This window comes from Anoplopoma fimbria, chromosome 4, assembly GCF_027596085.1.
Source record: "Anoplopoma fimbria isolate UVic2021 breed Golden Eagle Sablefish chromosome 4, Afim_UVic_2022, whole genome shotgun sequence".
Lineage (NCBI taxonomy): Eukaryota > Metazoa > Chordata > Actinopteri > Perciformes > Anoplopomatidae > Anoplopoma > Anoplopoma fimbria.
In genome coordinates this window covers 3,836,236-3,850,878 of record NC_072452.1, presented here as the reverse complement: position 1 = coordinate 3,850,878, position 14,643 = coordinate 3,836,236, and the positions used below count along the sequence as shown (strand labels likewise).

General features: G+C 39.8%; 1 protein-coding gene across 1 annotated transcript in view; it reads right to left on the bottom strand.

Annotated features, from left to right (window-relative positions):
* The window catches only part of uvssa (UV-stimulated scaffold protein A), a 37,987-nt gene that overhangs the window by 7,469 nt on the left and 15,875 nt on the right, over positions 1 to 14,643 (bottom strand). The window contains exons 8-12 of the mRNA XM_054597429.1: positions 9,548 to 9,668; positions 2,817 to 3,003; positions 1,524 to 1,655; positions 387 to 570; positions 172 to 283 (exon numbers count right to left, since the gene is read on the bottom strand). Coding sequence (XP_054453404.1) covers positions 172 to 283; positions 387 to 570; positions 1,524 to 1,655; positions 2,817 to 3,003; positions 9,548 to 9,668 — 736 coding nt within the window. The remainder of the gene's footprint in view (positions 1 to 171; positions 284 to 386; positions 571 to 1,523; positions 1,656 to 2,816; positions 3,004 to 9,547; positions 9,669 to 14,643) is intronic.

Sequence of the window (14,643 nt, the reverse complement as noted above, 5' to 3'; positions counted from 1 at the left end):
TGAAGGCAGTTGCTGCTTGTATGTATGGATGCAGCTCTTACTGTTTCTTTACTACTAATACAGGACATAAGAACTTTAAAATGCAGTCCTCTATGCCGCAATGGTCTTAGGAAGATGTTTGTTACAGAATTCAGGAAGTATGTGAGCACATGTGTGAGTGTCACTCCTCACCAGGCTGCTCCTCATTCTTCCTCCACTTTTCCTGCTCCTCCCTTAGTCGGTCCTCCGGCCTGCAGGGCCGCCCCTCCGGGTCTCGGGGAACGATCAGACCATGGAAAGGACACTGAAGGACAAAGAGTCACAGCTCAAACACAAACACACTGACAGTAGGACAAACAGAAACAGACGTAAATGTCTGCTAAATCACTTTGTGCTCCTCCTGGTACCTTAAGGCGGTCCTGTCTCTGACATAGCTTTCCGTTGCCCAGTGGAGCACTGCAGTAATGGTTGACAGGAGTGAAGCTCCCAGGGAAGGAGATGTATCTACTCCTGCTCTCTGCCAGGAGCTCCTTGTTCTCCACCTCCTCGTCCACATCAAAGGGAACCCAGAACTGATGCTGAGAGGTCATCCTGCACAAGGACAAGACGTGGGACCACAAGGTACGAGCATGTTTCAGAAACCCGCATCTAAGACTGTAAGACAGTACTATTTATGAAAGCACTGAAAGGCAGGTGAGAGAAAAATAAAAAATTCTGTTGATCCATTTTCCAAGACTGATTTAAATATATTTCTCTCCTGTGTTGATAAAAAAGATTTCAACCAGGATAATCTCTCATTAAATAAAGTGAAATTGTCTTCAATCTGTGATACAGGTGGAAAGAAAAGCTTGCCAGGATCATTTTTATCTGTGAAAATAGGTGAAAAAGAACATTTTGTCGGGTAAATATTTTTTGTTCATTTTACGATAATTGATAAGGTGTTTGATGTAGCAGCTGTGACATCAGCTGCATTAGGACTAAAAATATGCATATTAATTATTTCAGGTGAATTTACATAACTTGTTACCATACAGATGATGTACCTTGTGTTTAGAGTGCATGGAAATATGAATACTTGTAGTCCTATGTAGAACAGGGGGGTAGTGGTGCACTTCAGCCTCTAGTGGCCAAAGTGATTATTACAAAAACAAACATAAACCCAAATGATCACACCTGAAACATTTTGTTCACTTCTTCTTAAGTTATAAACACAGGAGAAAAAACTATTTAGTTCCAAAAAAAAAAAAAAAAAAAAAAAAAAAAAATTCTCTCACTTGAAAAACTCTCACTTTTGAGGGACATTGATTTTTCGTTCCCATGCATGAAACAGTGAAAATATGCAGTGAAATGTATTCAGACATTTGAATAAAGACATGCCATCACAGGATATAATTCTACAGTTTTATTAGCATTACATCTCTATTCACTCTGAGAATCAAAACACACAATTCACTGAACTGTACAGTCATGTGTAAAGCTGCCTTTGTGTCTATCAGTGGTACCTGGTGTGTTTGTGTGTTTGTTTGTGTGTGTCTGGTGCTTACTTGACGATCTTGCCAGCGTTGGGCTGCTCCTGGCCCCAGTAGTACAGGTCCAAACCAAATGGAACCACAGGAGCATCGACAGCCTTCTGGTCCGAGCTGGACTGAGATGAACTGGGACCTGAGGAGCTGATGCTGGAGGAGAAACCAGTGGAGGAAGAGTTAAACCAACTTCATGCACAAACAAATTCAACTTAGAGTTAGTGGTCAACTCACCTTTGACGGAAACCCTTATGTAATGGTAAATGTTAAATGCACTGTACTTGTATAGAACTTTTCTAGTCTTCCGAGGCTGGCAGAACATCCCCAGTTTCTCCAGCAACATCATAAGGCAATATGGCTCTTCTCCAATATTCTAAGAAATCTCTACAGCATCTTAAACGATGCTGTAGAGATTTCTATAATCGATATCAACGACTCGCGACATGATTACTCCATTTAGGGTCAAAGGACATGTGGCATCTAGATGTTAGGATGCAGATTGCAACAGACTTCGGTTTTTATAACGGGTTAGTTAGTATTCCCCAAAGACACACAGGAACACAGAAAAGGCTACCTGGTCGAGGCAGCGTTTACCAGCAACTCCCAAGTCTTGCGAGGTAAAATGACTGTATATGCCACCAGAGTGTTGTGGCTTTGAAGACAGCACAGATGGATATAACAGCTTCAGTTCCCTGTCAGAAAGGGCTTTCTCACGGCAAGGTAAAGTGGTGAAGATATTCTAAATATTTACCATACTCTATTCCTGAACTAGGGGGTTCCCCATTGCATCAGTTTTAGTTCTTATTTCCGTTGTAGAGCGGATGGGTGATTACTTTGCTGAGCGCTGAAACCTCCGCCCTAAAACAAAAGTAAGAATACAAAATGAATCAATGCTCACGCGCCCTAGTTCAGGCAGAGAATAAGGTGAATAGGGTAAACCTAAACGGAGATTGATTTTGGTTCTTGTCCCACTAACACTAGGATTCGGAATTAAGGCCATTAAACTGGCAAACTTTTACAGGCTTTAAAGCAGTAGTAGAACTTTGTTTGTCGAGTTGTAGAGAAATCCTCTCCTCTTAAAAAAAGATGAATTTGTTTTCCTTATCATGCATTTTAGTGATGCATTACTGATAGGAAATGTGGTAAAGTTGCAATAGCAACAGTTGTAAATAACAAACTGAGTGTAAATTGCCGGTGTGAGAGTCCAACAGAAGAAGGAGAGCTAAGAAGAGAATACGTGAAAGAGAAGGTGAAGGAAGTTGAGAGGCGAGGGGAGGTGAAAGATGGAGCGATGGGACTTGTCGGTAGGCGTACCTGGATTGTGCGGGCAGAGGGAGGTTCTGTTTGAAGTGGCGCAGTGTGGCAGCTGCACATGTTGGATCCTGATCCTCCTCTGTTAGTCGCTTCAGCCGCTGGGAGGAGGAAGAGGAAAAGGATGAGGAAGACAGAGCTGGTGGAGCTTTTTTTGGTGCTGTTGAGGTGGAAGGAGCTGGATCCAAACCTGCCAACAGAGACAAGAGGAAGTTAAGATCGGGCTGAACACCGTAGTGTAATGTGACACAGTTTACTGGCCTGTTGTTTCATGTCAATCATTTGTAAATGATTAATACATTTACTAAATGGTATAGGTAGGATACCCTACATGTCACCATTCACCCATTAACACCCATTCATACACTGATGGCAGGGCCTACCATGCAAGATGCCCCCTGCCCATCAGGACTCCAACCAACAATCATACAACATTCAATATCAGAGCGAAGCGGTCAGCTGAAAGTTGCCAACATGCTGACTCCACACATTAATGGGGCTGACCTGGATGCTTCACAGATTTAAATCGCTGCCATCGAACGCGACACAAATGACTTGCCTTGCACACTTTTTGGATCTTTTTTTTCCACTGCTTTGATAACAAAACAATTGAAAATTAAAAAAAAGCTTGACAAACTCACAGAGGATTTCATGAAATTGACGGTGAAAAGGTTGGGTTCCAAGGGGAAAACATTTGTTCAAGATTTTGTTGACGTTTGTCATGTGTAGTAAGATGGATTTAGTACAAAAAACAAACACCAAAGTTTATATGTTAACGACTTGAAGCCGGATCAAAGATTCTATGCGTATTCTATAAACGTAGAAAAATAAAAATAGTTTCATTTAATTCAAGCTGAGCTAAAACCGTTATCTGCTAACTTGATTAATGAAATATTTGATCGACAGAAAGTTAATTGATAATCAATTCCGTTTCATTTTAATCACAGCTGATAATGTAGGTGTTGGGTTAAGGTTAGCCTGGTACTAGATTTGATATGAATACTTAAGTATTCATTGTTTTTAAACATGGTTTCTGGTCACAATTTTCTGATGATTAGTTGACTAATCATTTGAGAGAATGTTAAACAGAAATGATTTTGGTAATCCATGTTGGGTTATATAAAAATGTGAGGATTTGTTGCTTTTCTTGGTCTTACATTATGGTAATTTGAATAGTGGGGTTTTGGACTCATTTTTCACATTTCCATTTTATAGACCAAATATGACTTGACAACTGAGATAATTATCTGCAGATTATTGGCCATGAAAATAAGCATTATTTACAACCCGAGGCTCCTAAACTCAAAAACCCTGGTCCCTTACCTTTCATCATTTCTTGACAGTAACAGTCATTTTTGCACTGTTCAATTTTCAAAGTAAGGTTTGAAAAATAAAATAAAACAGAACCAAATATGTCATCATCAAGTGATGGCCAGTTACCACAACCTCCCTCTACCTCATCTCCCCTTCTCTTTCTTTGTCGGATGGTGAAATAGCCACTCATCTGTTTTAAAACTGGCACATGGGGAGGTTTGTCTGGAGGTAAAATGACTGTATATGCCACCAGTATTCATATCATATCTAGATCAGCGGTCCCCAACCACCGGTACCGGTCCGTGGATCATTTGGTACCGGGCCGCACAGAAAGAATAAATAACCTATATTATTTCCAGTTTATTGATTATCAGAGTCTGAAATATGTTTTATTTTGAAAAAAGTTACATCCACCTGTGCCTCCTGACACACGTCAAGACGCTTGTCTAGGTCACGTGATACGATATCTCAAAAATGAAGCCCACAAACTAGCGAAAATGAGGGATTTTCTGCAGTGACAGCATCAAAACAAAATGACGGAGTAGACTGGACATAAGGAAGGTGTGTCATCGTCTCCCATCACCCCCAGATGGGACCGTCTGGTTGCAGAGAAACAAGCTCAGGGCTCCCACTGATTCAGCGTTATGGCCAGTTGTATTTTTTATGCATTTTATATTTGTTTTCATGCCGCTCGTATCATTTTATTTCGTCATGTTTATCCGCCACACCTTTAAGGCCGGTCCGTGAAAATATTGTCTGACATGAAACCGATCCGTGGCGCAAAAAAAGGTTAGGGACCGCTGTTGTAGATGTTAAAACGCACAGATCAATGGGAAGAAATGTGTATAGTTTTGTGTGTGTGTGAGTGTGAGTGTGTGTGAGTGTGTGTGTGTGTGTGTAAGGGGGGTTGTTAGAGAAAGAGAGAGAAAACGGTAGGTAAAGAGGGCTTGAGGGAAAGAGAGCGAGGGAGAAAGCGAATGACGAGAGGCAGAAAAAAGTATTGATTTTCTCAGGTTAAGCAGGGCCTGTAATTAAAATGTTAATTTTAAAAAGAGAGAGATAGTGTCCTGACAGCAGAGAGGGATAAGAGGACTGATAATCAGAATGACAGAACAGGACAGAGGGAAAGAAAGACAGGAAGAGATATAGATATAAAAAGAGAGGAAAGAGAAGGAGGGGAGATCGGAGCAGATCCAGGCTTTCTCTGAATGAATGAACACTGGAAGAAATGAGAAGAAAAGAAAGAGGAGAATAAATGTTGAGAAATGATAAATGTGATCCACTGGCTGAGAGAAAAGGAGACAGCGGAAGACAGAGAGCAATAGAAAGGCTATTGTAATAAGAGAAAGATGAATTGTTCTATGACATACTCAGGAGTACGGAAATATCAAAGACCTATTGAAATCCTAGAGATTCCTTATATACTGTTATATTATTTTTCTTAATTAGATCAAACATATATTAGCTAGTTTGCAGGAATTTTTTAGCTTGATAAAGCCGACTCATTTCTTAAAGATCCCTTTCAACTGGAAAATTGTTTTTTATCAATAATTCGAAATTATGGTTTGTAACTGCTACTGCTTCACTGAGCTCCCGTAGTTCATAGTTAACAGGGCGGCGGCCCTAAAACTCAGATACATTTTTTTTCATGAAATATTATTTAAAAAAACTTAAACTTTATAATTGTCCTATACATACAGGTACATACATGACAAATTTGACGTCTGCATTTTACCCATCGTAAGCGTTTTATGAGCGCTGGGCTCTCTTCACACTGAGCCTTTAGAGAGTGTCTATAGGGTGTGTGTGTGTGTGTGTGTGTGTGTGTGTGTGTGTGTGTGTGTGTGTGTGTGTGTGTGTGTGTGTGTGTGTGTGTGTGTGTGTGTGTGTGGCATAGTAACGTGCCACAGAGCATGCAAGATAACATATGTTTAATCTTTTGTTTTTTTCTTCAGGAATACAATACAGTTTATTCCTGTTTGAGTAACATTTGCCAAAACCTGCAGTTTCTGGCTATTTCAGGAAATGACCGGGCCTTTCTGTAAAATAACGAAACAAAATCTTTGTAAATTATCGTTTCATCTTCCGTAGTCGCCATTAGGATCCAGCCACAGAGCGGGTAGGTGCCTCAGACAGAGAGTATTGCGAGGCGGACTCACGGGTTGTTGGTTTGGATTTTTCAGTGTGATTTCTTGTCAATCGAATGACACAGCAGCCTTATCTTTTCAAACAGATACATTAATTCAAAAGTATATCGTAGGTCCGATAATGCCGCTGGACACGCCGCTCACTAATCGCTCCAATAACAGCTTGCTTCCTCTGCACGTAGGTAGTAGTAGCATTATAAAATGCGGAATAAAACTGCACAACAGCTACTAGTATAGACAACAAGGTCAGCAACGCCTGCAATTTGTTATCCATGTTGATTTAACCACTGGAAGTCAAAAGATGAATCAAGGCTGTTGATGTTTGGAGTGACAATTCAGGGAAGGACACGTCGAGACTAATAAGACTCTATCAAGTAGCAAACACAGGTGTCGACATCATCGTTTTCACCCCTGTCCACACTACGAGTCAACCCCGGAGTGGTGTTGACGCTGGCCGTAACAGTTGCAACAGATATGTGTTTAAAAACAGAAAGCTAGTTAGTGGTGACGTATCCTTAGTGTGAATCGTAAATTGACTTGTATTTGTATAGCGCATTTCTAGTCTTCTGACCACTCAAAGCGCCTTAACACCAAATGTCACCATTCACCCATTCACACCCCATTCATACACTGAAGGCAGGGGCTACCATGCAAGATGCCACCTGCCCATCAGGACTCGAACGAAATCCCATCCACTCACATTCATACACCCAATTATTCAGAGCTTGCCTTGGAGCTATTTGGGTTTCATTGCCTTGCTCGAGGTGATGGAGCCGCTAATAAACCGACTGGACAACGAGCCGCTCTGCCACTGAGCCAAAGTTGTAAATGAACAGCGTTTAAATGTACAGACTGAAGAATAAAACCAATCAAACAAGCAACAAATGGATACTTATGCAGGATTCTTTAGATTTTGCTCAGTTGCTGGTGTGTGTGTGTGTGTGTGTGGGGGGTAAAACCTAGGTGCAGGGCTAATAGGGGCTCATTAAAGAGGTTGCATCGTTAATTTGGTATGGCCCCTGTAGATCATTACCTTGCCCACTAATCAACTTGACACAACCACCCACCCACGTACCCACACCCACACACACACCACACACACACACACACACACACCCACACACACACACACACACAGGTATGGGTATATCAGATACAATCTAATTACTTTAGCGTCTAATTGATTAGTAATGTAGGGAGGTGGGAGTAGAGAGAGCAAAGGAGAGGCTCAGAATGTAATGACTCAGAAGGCTGGTGGGGAGAACTTGCAAGGGGTCAAAGGTCACCTCTCAGCCACAACCACATGCCTGACCAAGGAATAACAGCACTGTCTGCAACACACAGATACACACAGACACACCAATACAGACACACACACACACACACACACATACAGTAAAAACACTGAAGTTCACATATGAATCTTGATTATGGCTGACAGAGCAGCACGCTGTTGATAATGATATAAACAGCATTCAAATTCCATCTCATATTTAGAAAAAAAAACATGTTGCTATATAGCTGACGTTGCTGCAATAAAAGATGAGAAGGCAGTTGGTTAATGACCTGAACATTTGACCTTTAACCTGGAATGTTACCTGGAGGCTAGATATGATCCATACAAGCCCAATGCAACCCAATAGCTAGTGATGACTGTGTGTGAAGGTAAATGGATGTGTTGATGGATCAATATCCATCAAATATACACAGGGAAAATGCTTGGGGAAAGGAACGATCCGTCTCCATTACAAGGCTGTGCTGCATTCCAAATCAGACAAAAACACATAGTTAGCAGTCAGAAGCCAGCGTGTGAGACCAGACAGTAGCACTATCTCACTCATTGTGATCTGATTAGACTCAGTAGGCATTTATTCGGGCAGCATTCCTCAGCATATACACCAAAATGACTTTGCAGGTGATTATGAGCAGACAGCCTTCACTGTATTATCAACCCGAATGGATAAACACACCAGATATAAGGCCGTGGTTGGGTTTTGCTTCAGGTTTTTTAAAGCTTCAGAAATCAATCCCTCAAATGGCTGCGTTTAGTGCGAAATAGTTCACTCCCTCGCAATGACGAATCCACCGAGAGTAATCAGCAACTCCCCTCAGGACTACGGGGCCTTTGAGTGTCTTTCAGATCATTGTTTTGGATTTACGGCCCCCAAAATCACCATCTGATTTAGCTGTGCTGCTCTGATTTACCTCTTTCCAGTTGCAGCAGGCAGCTGTTTCAGTGAAAACGCTCTGATAAGCCCACTGTACACTACCTGCTCAGCACCAAACCACAGACAGACACAGTAAGAGACTAGCTGGTGAGCATAGTGGAGCATTCAGATATTTCTCCAGGCGTTGGTTGAGACCAAATCAGAGCTAAAAGAGTGAATATTGGACTATCGGACACTGCTGGCCTTTTAAATAGGCAACTGCATAAACTTATACAATGTCAATGTTGTGTTTACAGCTTGATCCGCTTCCCCAAATGTCCAAAAGAATCTATTTGATATTGTGGAAAAACTCTGAAAATGCTGTCAGTTTTACTTGCCACTGAAGTCAGTATCTGTGGGGAAAAACAATGACAGAACTAGGTCTGCTTAAAAAATAAATAATAAAAAAATAAAATAAAATAATAATCATTAACATCTCATTCCTTAAACAGGTCAATTCAAATTAAAAATCAAAGCACCGCTGAAGAGGAAAAGTAACACAACCTTTACAGATATAAAAATAAAAATATTTTGTGATTATGTGATTTGAATTGAATAATTTCCATTGTGTTTTATATATGCAATGCATCACTTTTAACTTTGGAAATGATTTCATTGTAGAAAGAAAAGTGTTTATTATGTATTTGGGAGGGTTAGCATTTATTAAATTGTATTTCTGGACTGTAAAATGATGAATGTATAATCAAAGCTAGAGAAAACCGGCAAATATCAGAACATAAGTTTGTCTGCGTGTGGTGGGGATAACAATTGGCTTTCTCTTTGGTTTCCTGGACACACACACACACACACACACATCTTTGACCATGGTTGTATAAATAAACATATTTAAAAAGCTCTTCACCTGCACATTACCAGCTGCTTAAGCCTGGTTCTTTGAAGTGTGTCTGAGTGTATGTGTTTGTTTGCAGAGCGTGTGTGTGAATCTTAAAAGATTAGGGCAGCAGCAGGTTTTCTTTTGTAGCTTAACCTCACTATTTATGCACGTGTCTGGAGGTTGAGGTGTGTATGCGTGCCTGTGTGTTTGTGTGTGCAGTTGAACTCGTACCATACTCGGCCCTTAGATGCTGTGGAATGTGCGGCTCATATCCCTCTTTCTCTGGAACCTCATCGAAATCATCATCATCATCATCATCATCATCTTCCTCTCCGTCTGAAGCAGCCTTCATCTGAGGAAGAGTAGGTAAGGTTTCCATGTATATCAAATAACAAACACATTTTAAACACGCATAAACGTACAACAATAAACATATAAATGTACAGAAGGTCTTATATTTCTGTGCTTATTTCTAATGCAGCTAGGTTTACAGAGATGTTTGGTAGGTCTGTCAACATTGGCCAAAAACAATATTTAATACTCATTCTAAAATAAATACACAAGTTGAAATATAATTAAAATTTTCTAAAATGTTTCATAAAAGTTGGTGGAGATTATTAATGTAACTAAAGGTAGTTATTTACTGAAGTAGAAAACACTATTAACTGTCACCACATTGCAGACAAGTTTAGTTTAATTAATTAAATCACAACAGAACAAAGCTAAAAAAAAACACACCATCTGGGCATAGGGCGTTGCATTCATTAATAAACAATGAATTTGATCACATATATCAAACCAACATTTCTAACCCGGAACCACCCCAAAAATACGTCATGTTCTGTGCCTTTTTTTAACTAGTAAAAGCTTCAGTTAATGAGTAGGGCCTTTATTCAGGGACCTAACCAAATCCACCGAATTTTAGATGAGGGAACCAGTGAAACTGAACGATTTTTAGGACTCATTCCTGCACTGAAATGTTGTATCGTTCTATATAGTTTATCCCTCATTCCTTTACTCTCCTAAGGTGTGTGTCTATATGTATGTATGTGTGTGTGTGTGTGTGTGTGTGTGTGTGTGTGTGTGTGTGTGTGTGTGTGTGTGTGTGTGTGTGTGTGGAACTGATATCATCACGAAGCAGAACTTATGTTTTTTTATTTCCTGGTGAGGTTTTTGTCTTTTGGCTGGGCTCAATGCAGAACACAACACTCTATGCACACAGGGGTCATTTCCATAACACAGTGTGTGTGTGTGTGTGTGTGTGTGTGTGTGTGTGTGTGTGTGTGTGTGTGTGTGTGTGTGTGTGTGTGTGTGTGTTTGTATGTGGTGGATGCTATGTCTTTTACAGCTGAGGATACAGACAAACGCTCCAGTCAACCAGCATAATAATCACAGTGATTAGCTTTATGAGGAGCAGTAAAACCGTTAACATTAAACTAACAGCGTATTCCCAAAGGGCTCCTTTTCATTAGTGCGTAATAATAGAGTGTGTGTGTGTGTGTGTGTGTGTGTGTGTGTCTGTATTGTATAAGAGCAATATAAATGCTGCTGTGTTACTACTGATAACTGCCATTTAGAATGTTAGAATTAGTTTACAAATGATAGTCCTTAGACAATTCCTTAAGCAAACATGCAAACACACACACACACACACACACACACACACACACACACACACACACACACACACACACACACACACACACACACACACACACACACACACACACACACACACACACACACACACACACACACACACACACACACACACTTAACCGTGTCTCAACCTTGAACACACCTCTTGATTCAACACACAGAGACTAATTATACTCTTCATATTACACTGCTCACTTTTCAGGGCTTTATCATGCTCAAAGTCTCACCAAATTAGACATGCATATCAGGACTGGTGAAAATGTCTCCTCTTTTTTTTTTTTTTATTTCTTTCGGACACCATAACTTGACTTGAAATTTCACTCACATATGCACCTGAATGAGCTCTACAAAAACATATTTTGGAAGCCTATACTCCGCCATTTAGAATTTTTGGAAAAACACATTTTTGCGAATCTCGTTACATTTAGTATATATGGACCAATGAACTTCCTGCTTCCACTCAGCTGTAAAGGCGCTGGCTGTTCTCACACACTGATCTATAACTTTATAACGTAGGACAATATTTTTTCATAAGATATCATACAAACTGTTTTGGGGTATGAGTATAAGTTCACAGATCCACATGAGGTAAATATAGTGTCTTTATACATTAATTGTGCAAGCTTGAAGTTGATCAAAAACAGTTGAAATATCTAAGTTTATAAAAGTTATGTATGGTTAAGTTCATAGCCAACTCTGTTTACAATTATTTTAGTTTCCTGCCATATAAACCTTATGTTAATTATTCTGCCTTCAATTTTTATCTCCACCAAAGCACAGGACAGCCCCTGAAATGTAATGAACATAGAAAAATAAGAAAATACAGAGGGTAGGGTCTTGTCAGATACAGACAGCACCACACACTTCTAGTGGGTCATACGTGATGATTGAGAGGAATTCTTTTTGTGTGTCTTTTTAGGAAAATTCTATTTATTCTGCCTTAACTGTAACACTGTCAGGAGAAAAAGGGGGGGGGAATGTTTCAATGTGATGTAAAAGTATTGCTTCCGATGTCATGGCCATGGTTGTGGTGAAATGCCAAAAATTATTCAACTCAGCTTGTGACAAATATATCTCTATTTTCACAGCAGTAGGTAAAAAAAAAAAAAAAAAAAAAATTCAACTATTACCATTTAAAATCAAGTGATGTCTCTCAGTGTGATCTGCAATTCTGCAGAAAGCGAAAGGTTGTACGGTAAAATCGCCCTGACTTTGATAAAGAACAGAGCTGTTATTGCTACAAATGATCCTGTTAATCTCAGAAAGGATGGATCACAACCGGGCCAGCATGAAATGTGAGGTACTGAAACTTGATTTTATTTAATCCCAAAACAAAAGCTCTTTAAACAGAAAGGTAACATTTTAAACACCAAACCAAACTTTCTCCATTACTCCACTGCTACACTTATTCTTTCTCACAGCACAATGAATTCACACACAGCACACAGCACACACACACACACACACACACACACACACACACACACACACACACACACACACACACACACACACACACACACAGATATAGTCTCTATAGGTTTTGTGCTTGTCTACTTTAATCCCGGCTGGTTTATTCTGCTCTGATCAATGACCTAAGACTAAGAAGTGATCACCCAGCTGGAGGAAAATCCTGCTCTAACATCATCCCTTCTCGCCCTCTTTCTGCCTCTTTGTCTCTAATTCACCTTAATTTAATCCTGATAGCATCGAGTGCTGTCGGCCTGCTTGGCAGAGCTGTAAGTCTCACAGTAGCATTAGCTTTCCTCCAGAAAGATTTTGCTGACGGGAAGCGCGGCTAAAATATGGCCTCTATTCCCCCACATGGCTTTGTAGGGGGCTGCTTTGCATTTTAACAGAGCTTTGGTTTATTCTCGGGGGCACACACAAGGAGAAAATCACACAGCTAGGCAGAGTTTCCACACAGGAGATAAAAACTGCTTCTTTAACTGAAACCCAAGATTCACCAGACAAATCAGAAGTGATGGTTTGAGTCAAGCAGGGCCATGTGACAGTGTAATAGGAAAAAGACAAAACTAATATCAGTAACTTTTAACATTTTAAAAAGGCGCAGATAAAAAATAAACTACTCTTCTACTCTTTGGTAACATTTTAGTGAAGAAAATCTGCCACAAACAGAGCAGAATCTGCATCTAGACATTTTAGGGGTGTGGATTATGCTAATGATCAAGCCTCGGCCTAATGAACCTCACCAAAAAGAAGTGAGTTTCAGGATAAGAATTTGAAAATAAACACAAGGAGAAATCCCCCCCCGTGCACAAAGCCAGCTCCATAACGAAAAGACTCGACTAGCCTGCACAGAGTCTAGACCCAAACCCGCTCCAACACCTTTTGGATGACCTGGAACCCTGACTGTGAGCCGGACCTCATCACCCACCGTCAGTGTTGGACCTCACTAATATAGGGTTTGGAATCACCAGAAGCCCCACGATATAATATTATCCCGATACCTAAGTCACGATATGATTATAATTATGATTTTGCTGAGTATTGATAGTAAACCTTTCTCTTTATTACTTATTTTCATTTGCAAATTATGTTTATCTGTTTTATCTAATAAAATAAAGTTTTCACTCGGTTCATTTCACTCCAGTCCATTTCTAATATGCCTATAGCCAAAGAACTAAAATGTTTATTTTCATTGTCAACTATTTCCTTTTACTTTGTTTAAGTCATCTATAGTAGTGATTTGCATAAAAAAAAACACAGTTCAAATGATAACGAAAGATTGTATTTTTTTGATAAAAAAAATAAATCTTAGCAGTCATTAGCAGTTTTTATTCTACGTTATAAACCGCTTAAAATTAGGAAATTAAACAGGTCAAGTTCAAGTGTTGTTAACATATATCATTATGAGACTCGCGCCTAGAAGGCATTAATGCTCACCTCCAATTCGCAATTATCTAGGTTGATAATATATTTTTCACACAATGATGTGTAATTAATCTGGGCCTCGCATGACTCCCTGGTCATTTTCTCTACATCCCAAATGCTCCCACACTGCTGATTTAAGGCACTTTATGGCAGATATAAGGCTGGAATGTCGGTTCCCTCTGTGATGTTTACAGCCACCGCTCTCTCAAACACACAAAACATTTTTAACAATGTGTCTCAATGCAGGAATCGCCATAGATATCAAGGCTTCTCTTGCATAAGTTGTTGGCAATGTTAATAGTTTATATAATGAAATATCGATAGTCGGCATTTGTGTACATATCATTCACCCATTCACACACTGATGACAGGCACCATTTTTTCAAGGCCCCTCCAGTGGTGGAATGAACTCCCCACTAACATTCATGACAGCATCCAGTCCATCACCGCATGGCAAGCATTCAGGAGTTGCTGCACTTACTGTATTGGGGTTAAGTGTCTTGCACTTAAGGACACATCGACTGTTTACTGCACTTATCCTATTCGGGTATTTGTAGCACTTATTATATTCTCTGAGTCTGTTGCAATTATTGTTTTCGTAGTAATTTGCCTCTGCACTATACTTTTGCTCTGGTTTATGCTTTAAGATATCAAAGGAGATGGCTTCTCTTGACTAGTAGTTGTTGGCAATGTTAATAGTTTATATAATGAAATATCTGATAAATGACTGTAATGTAATGTAATGTGTATCGATACAATTATTACCAAGCAAA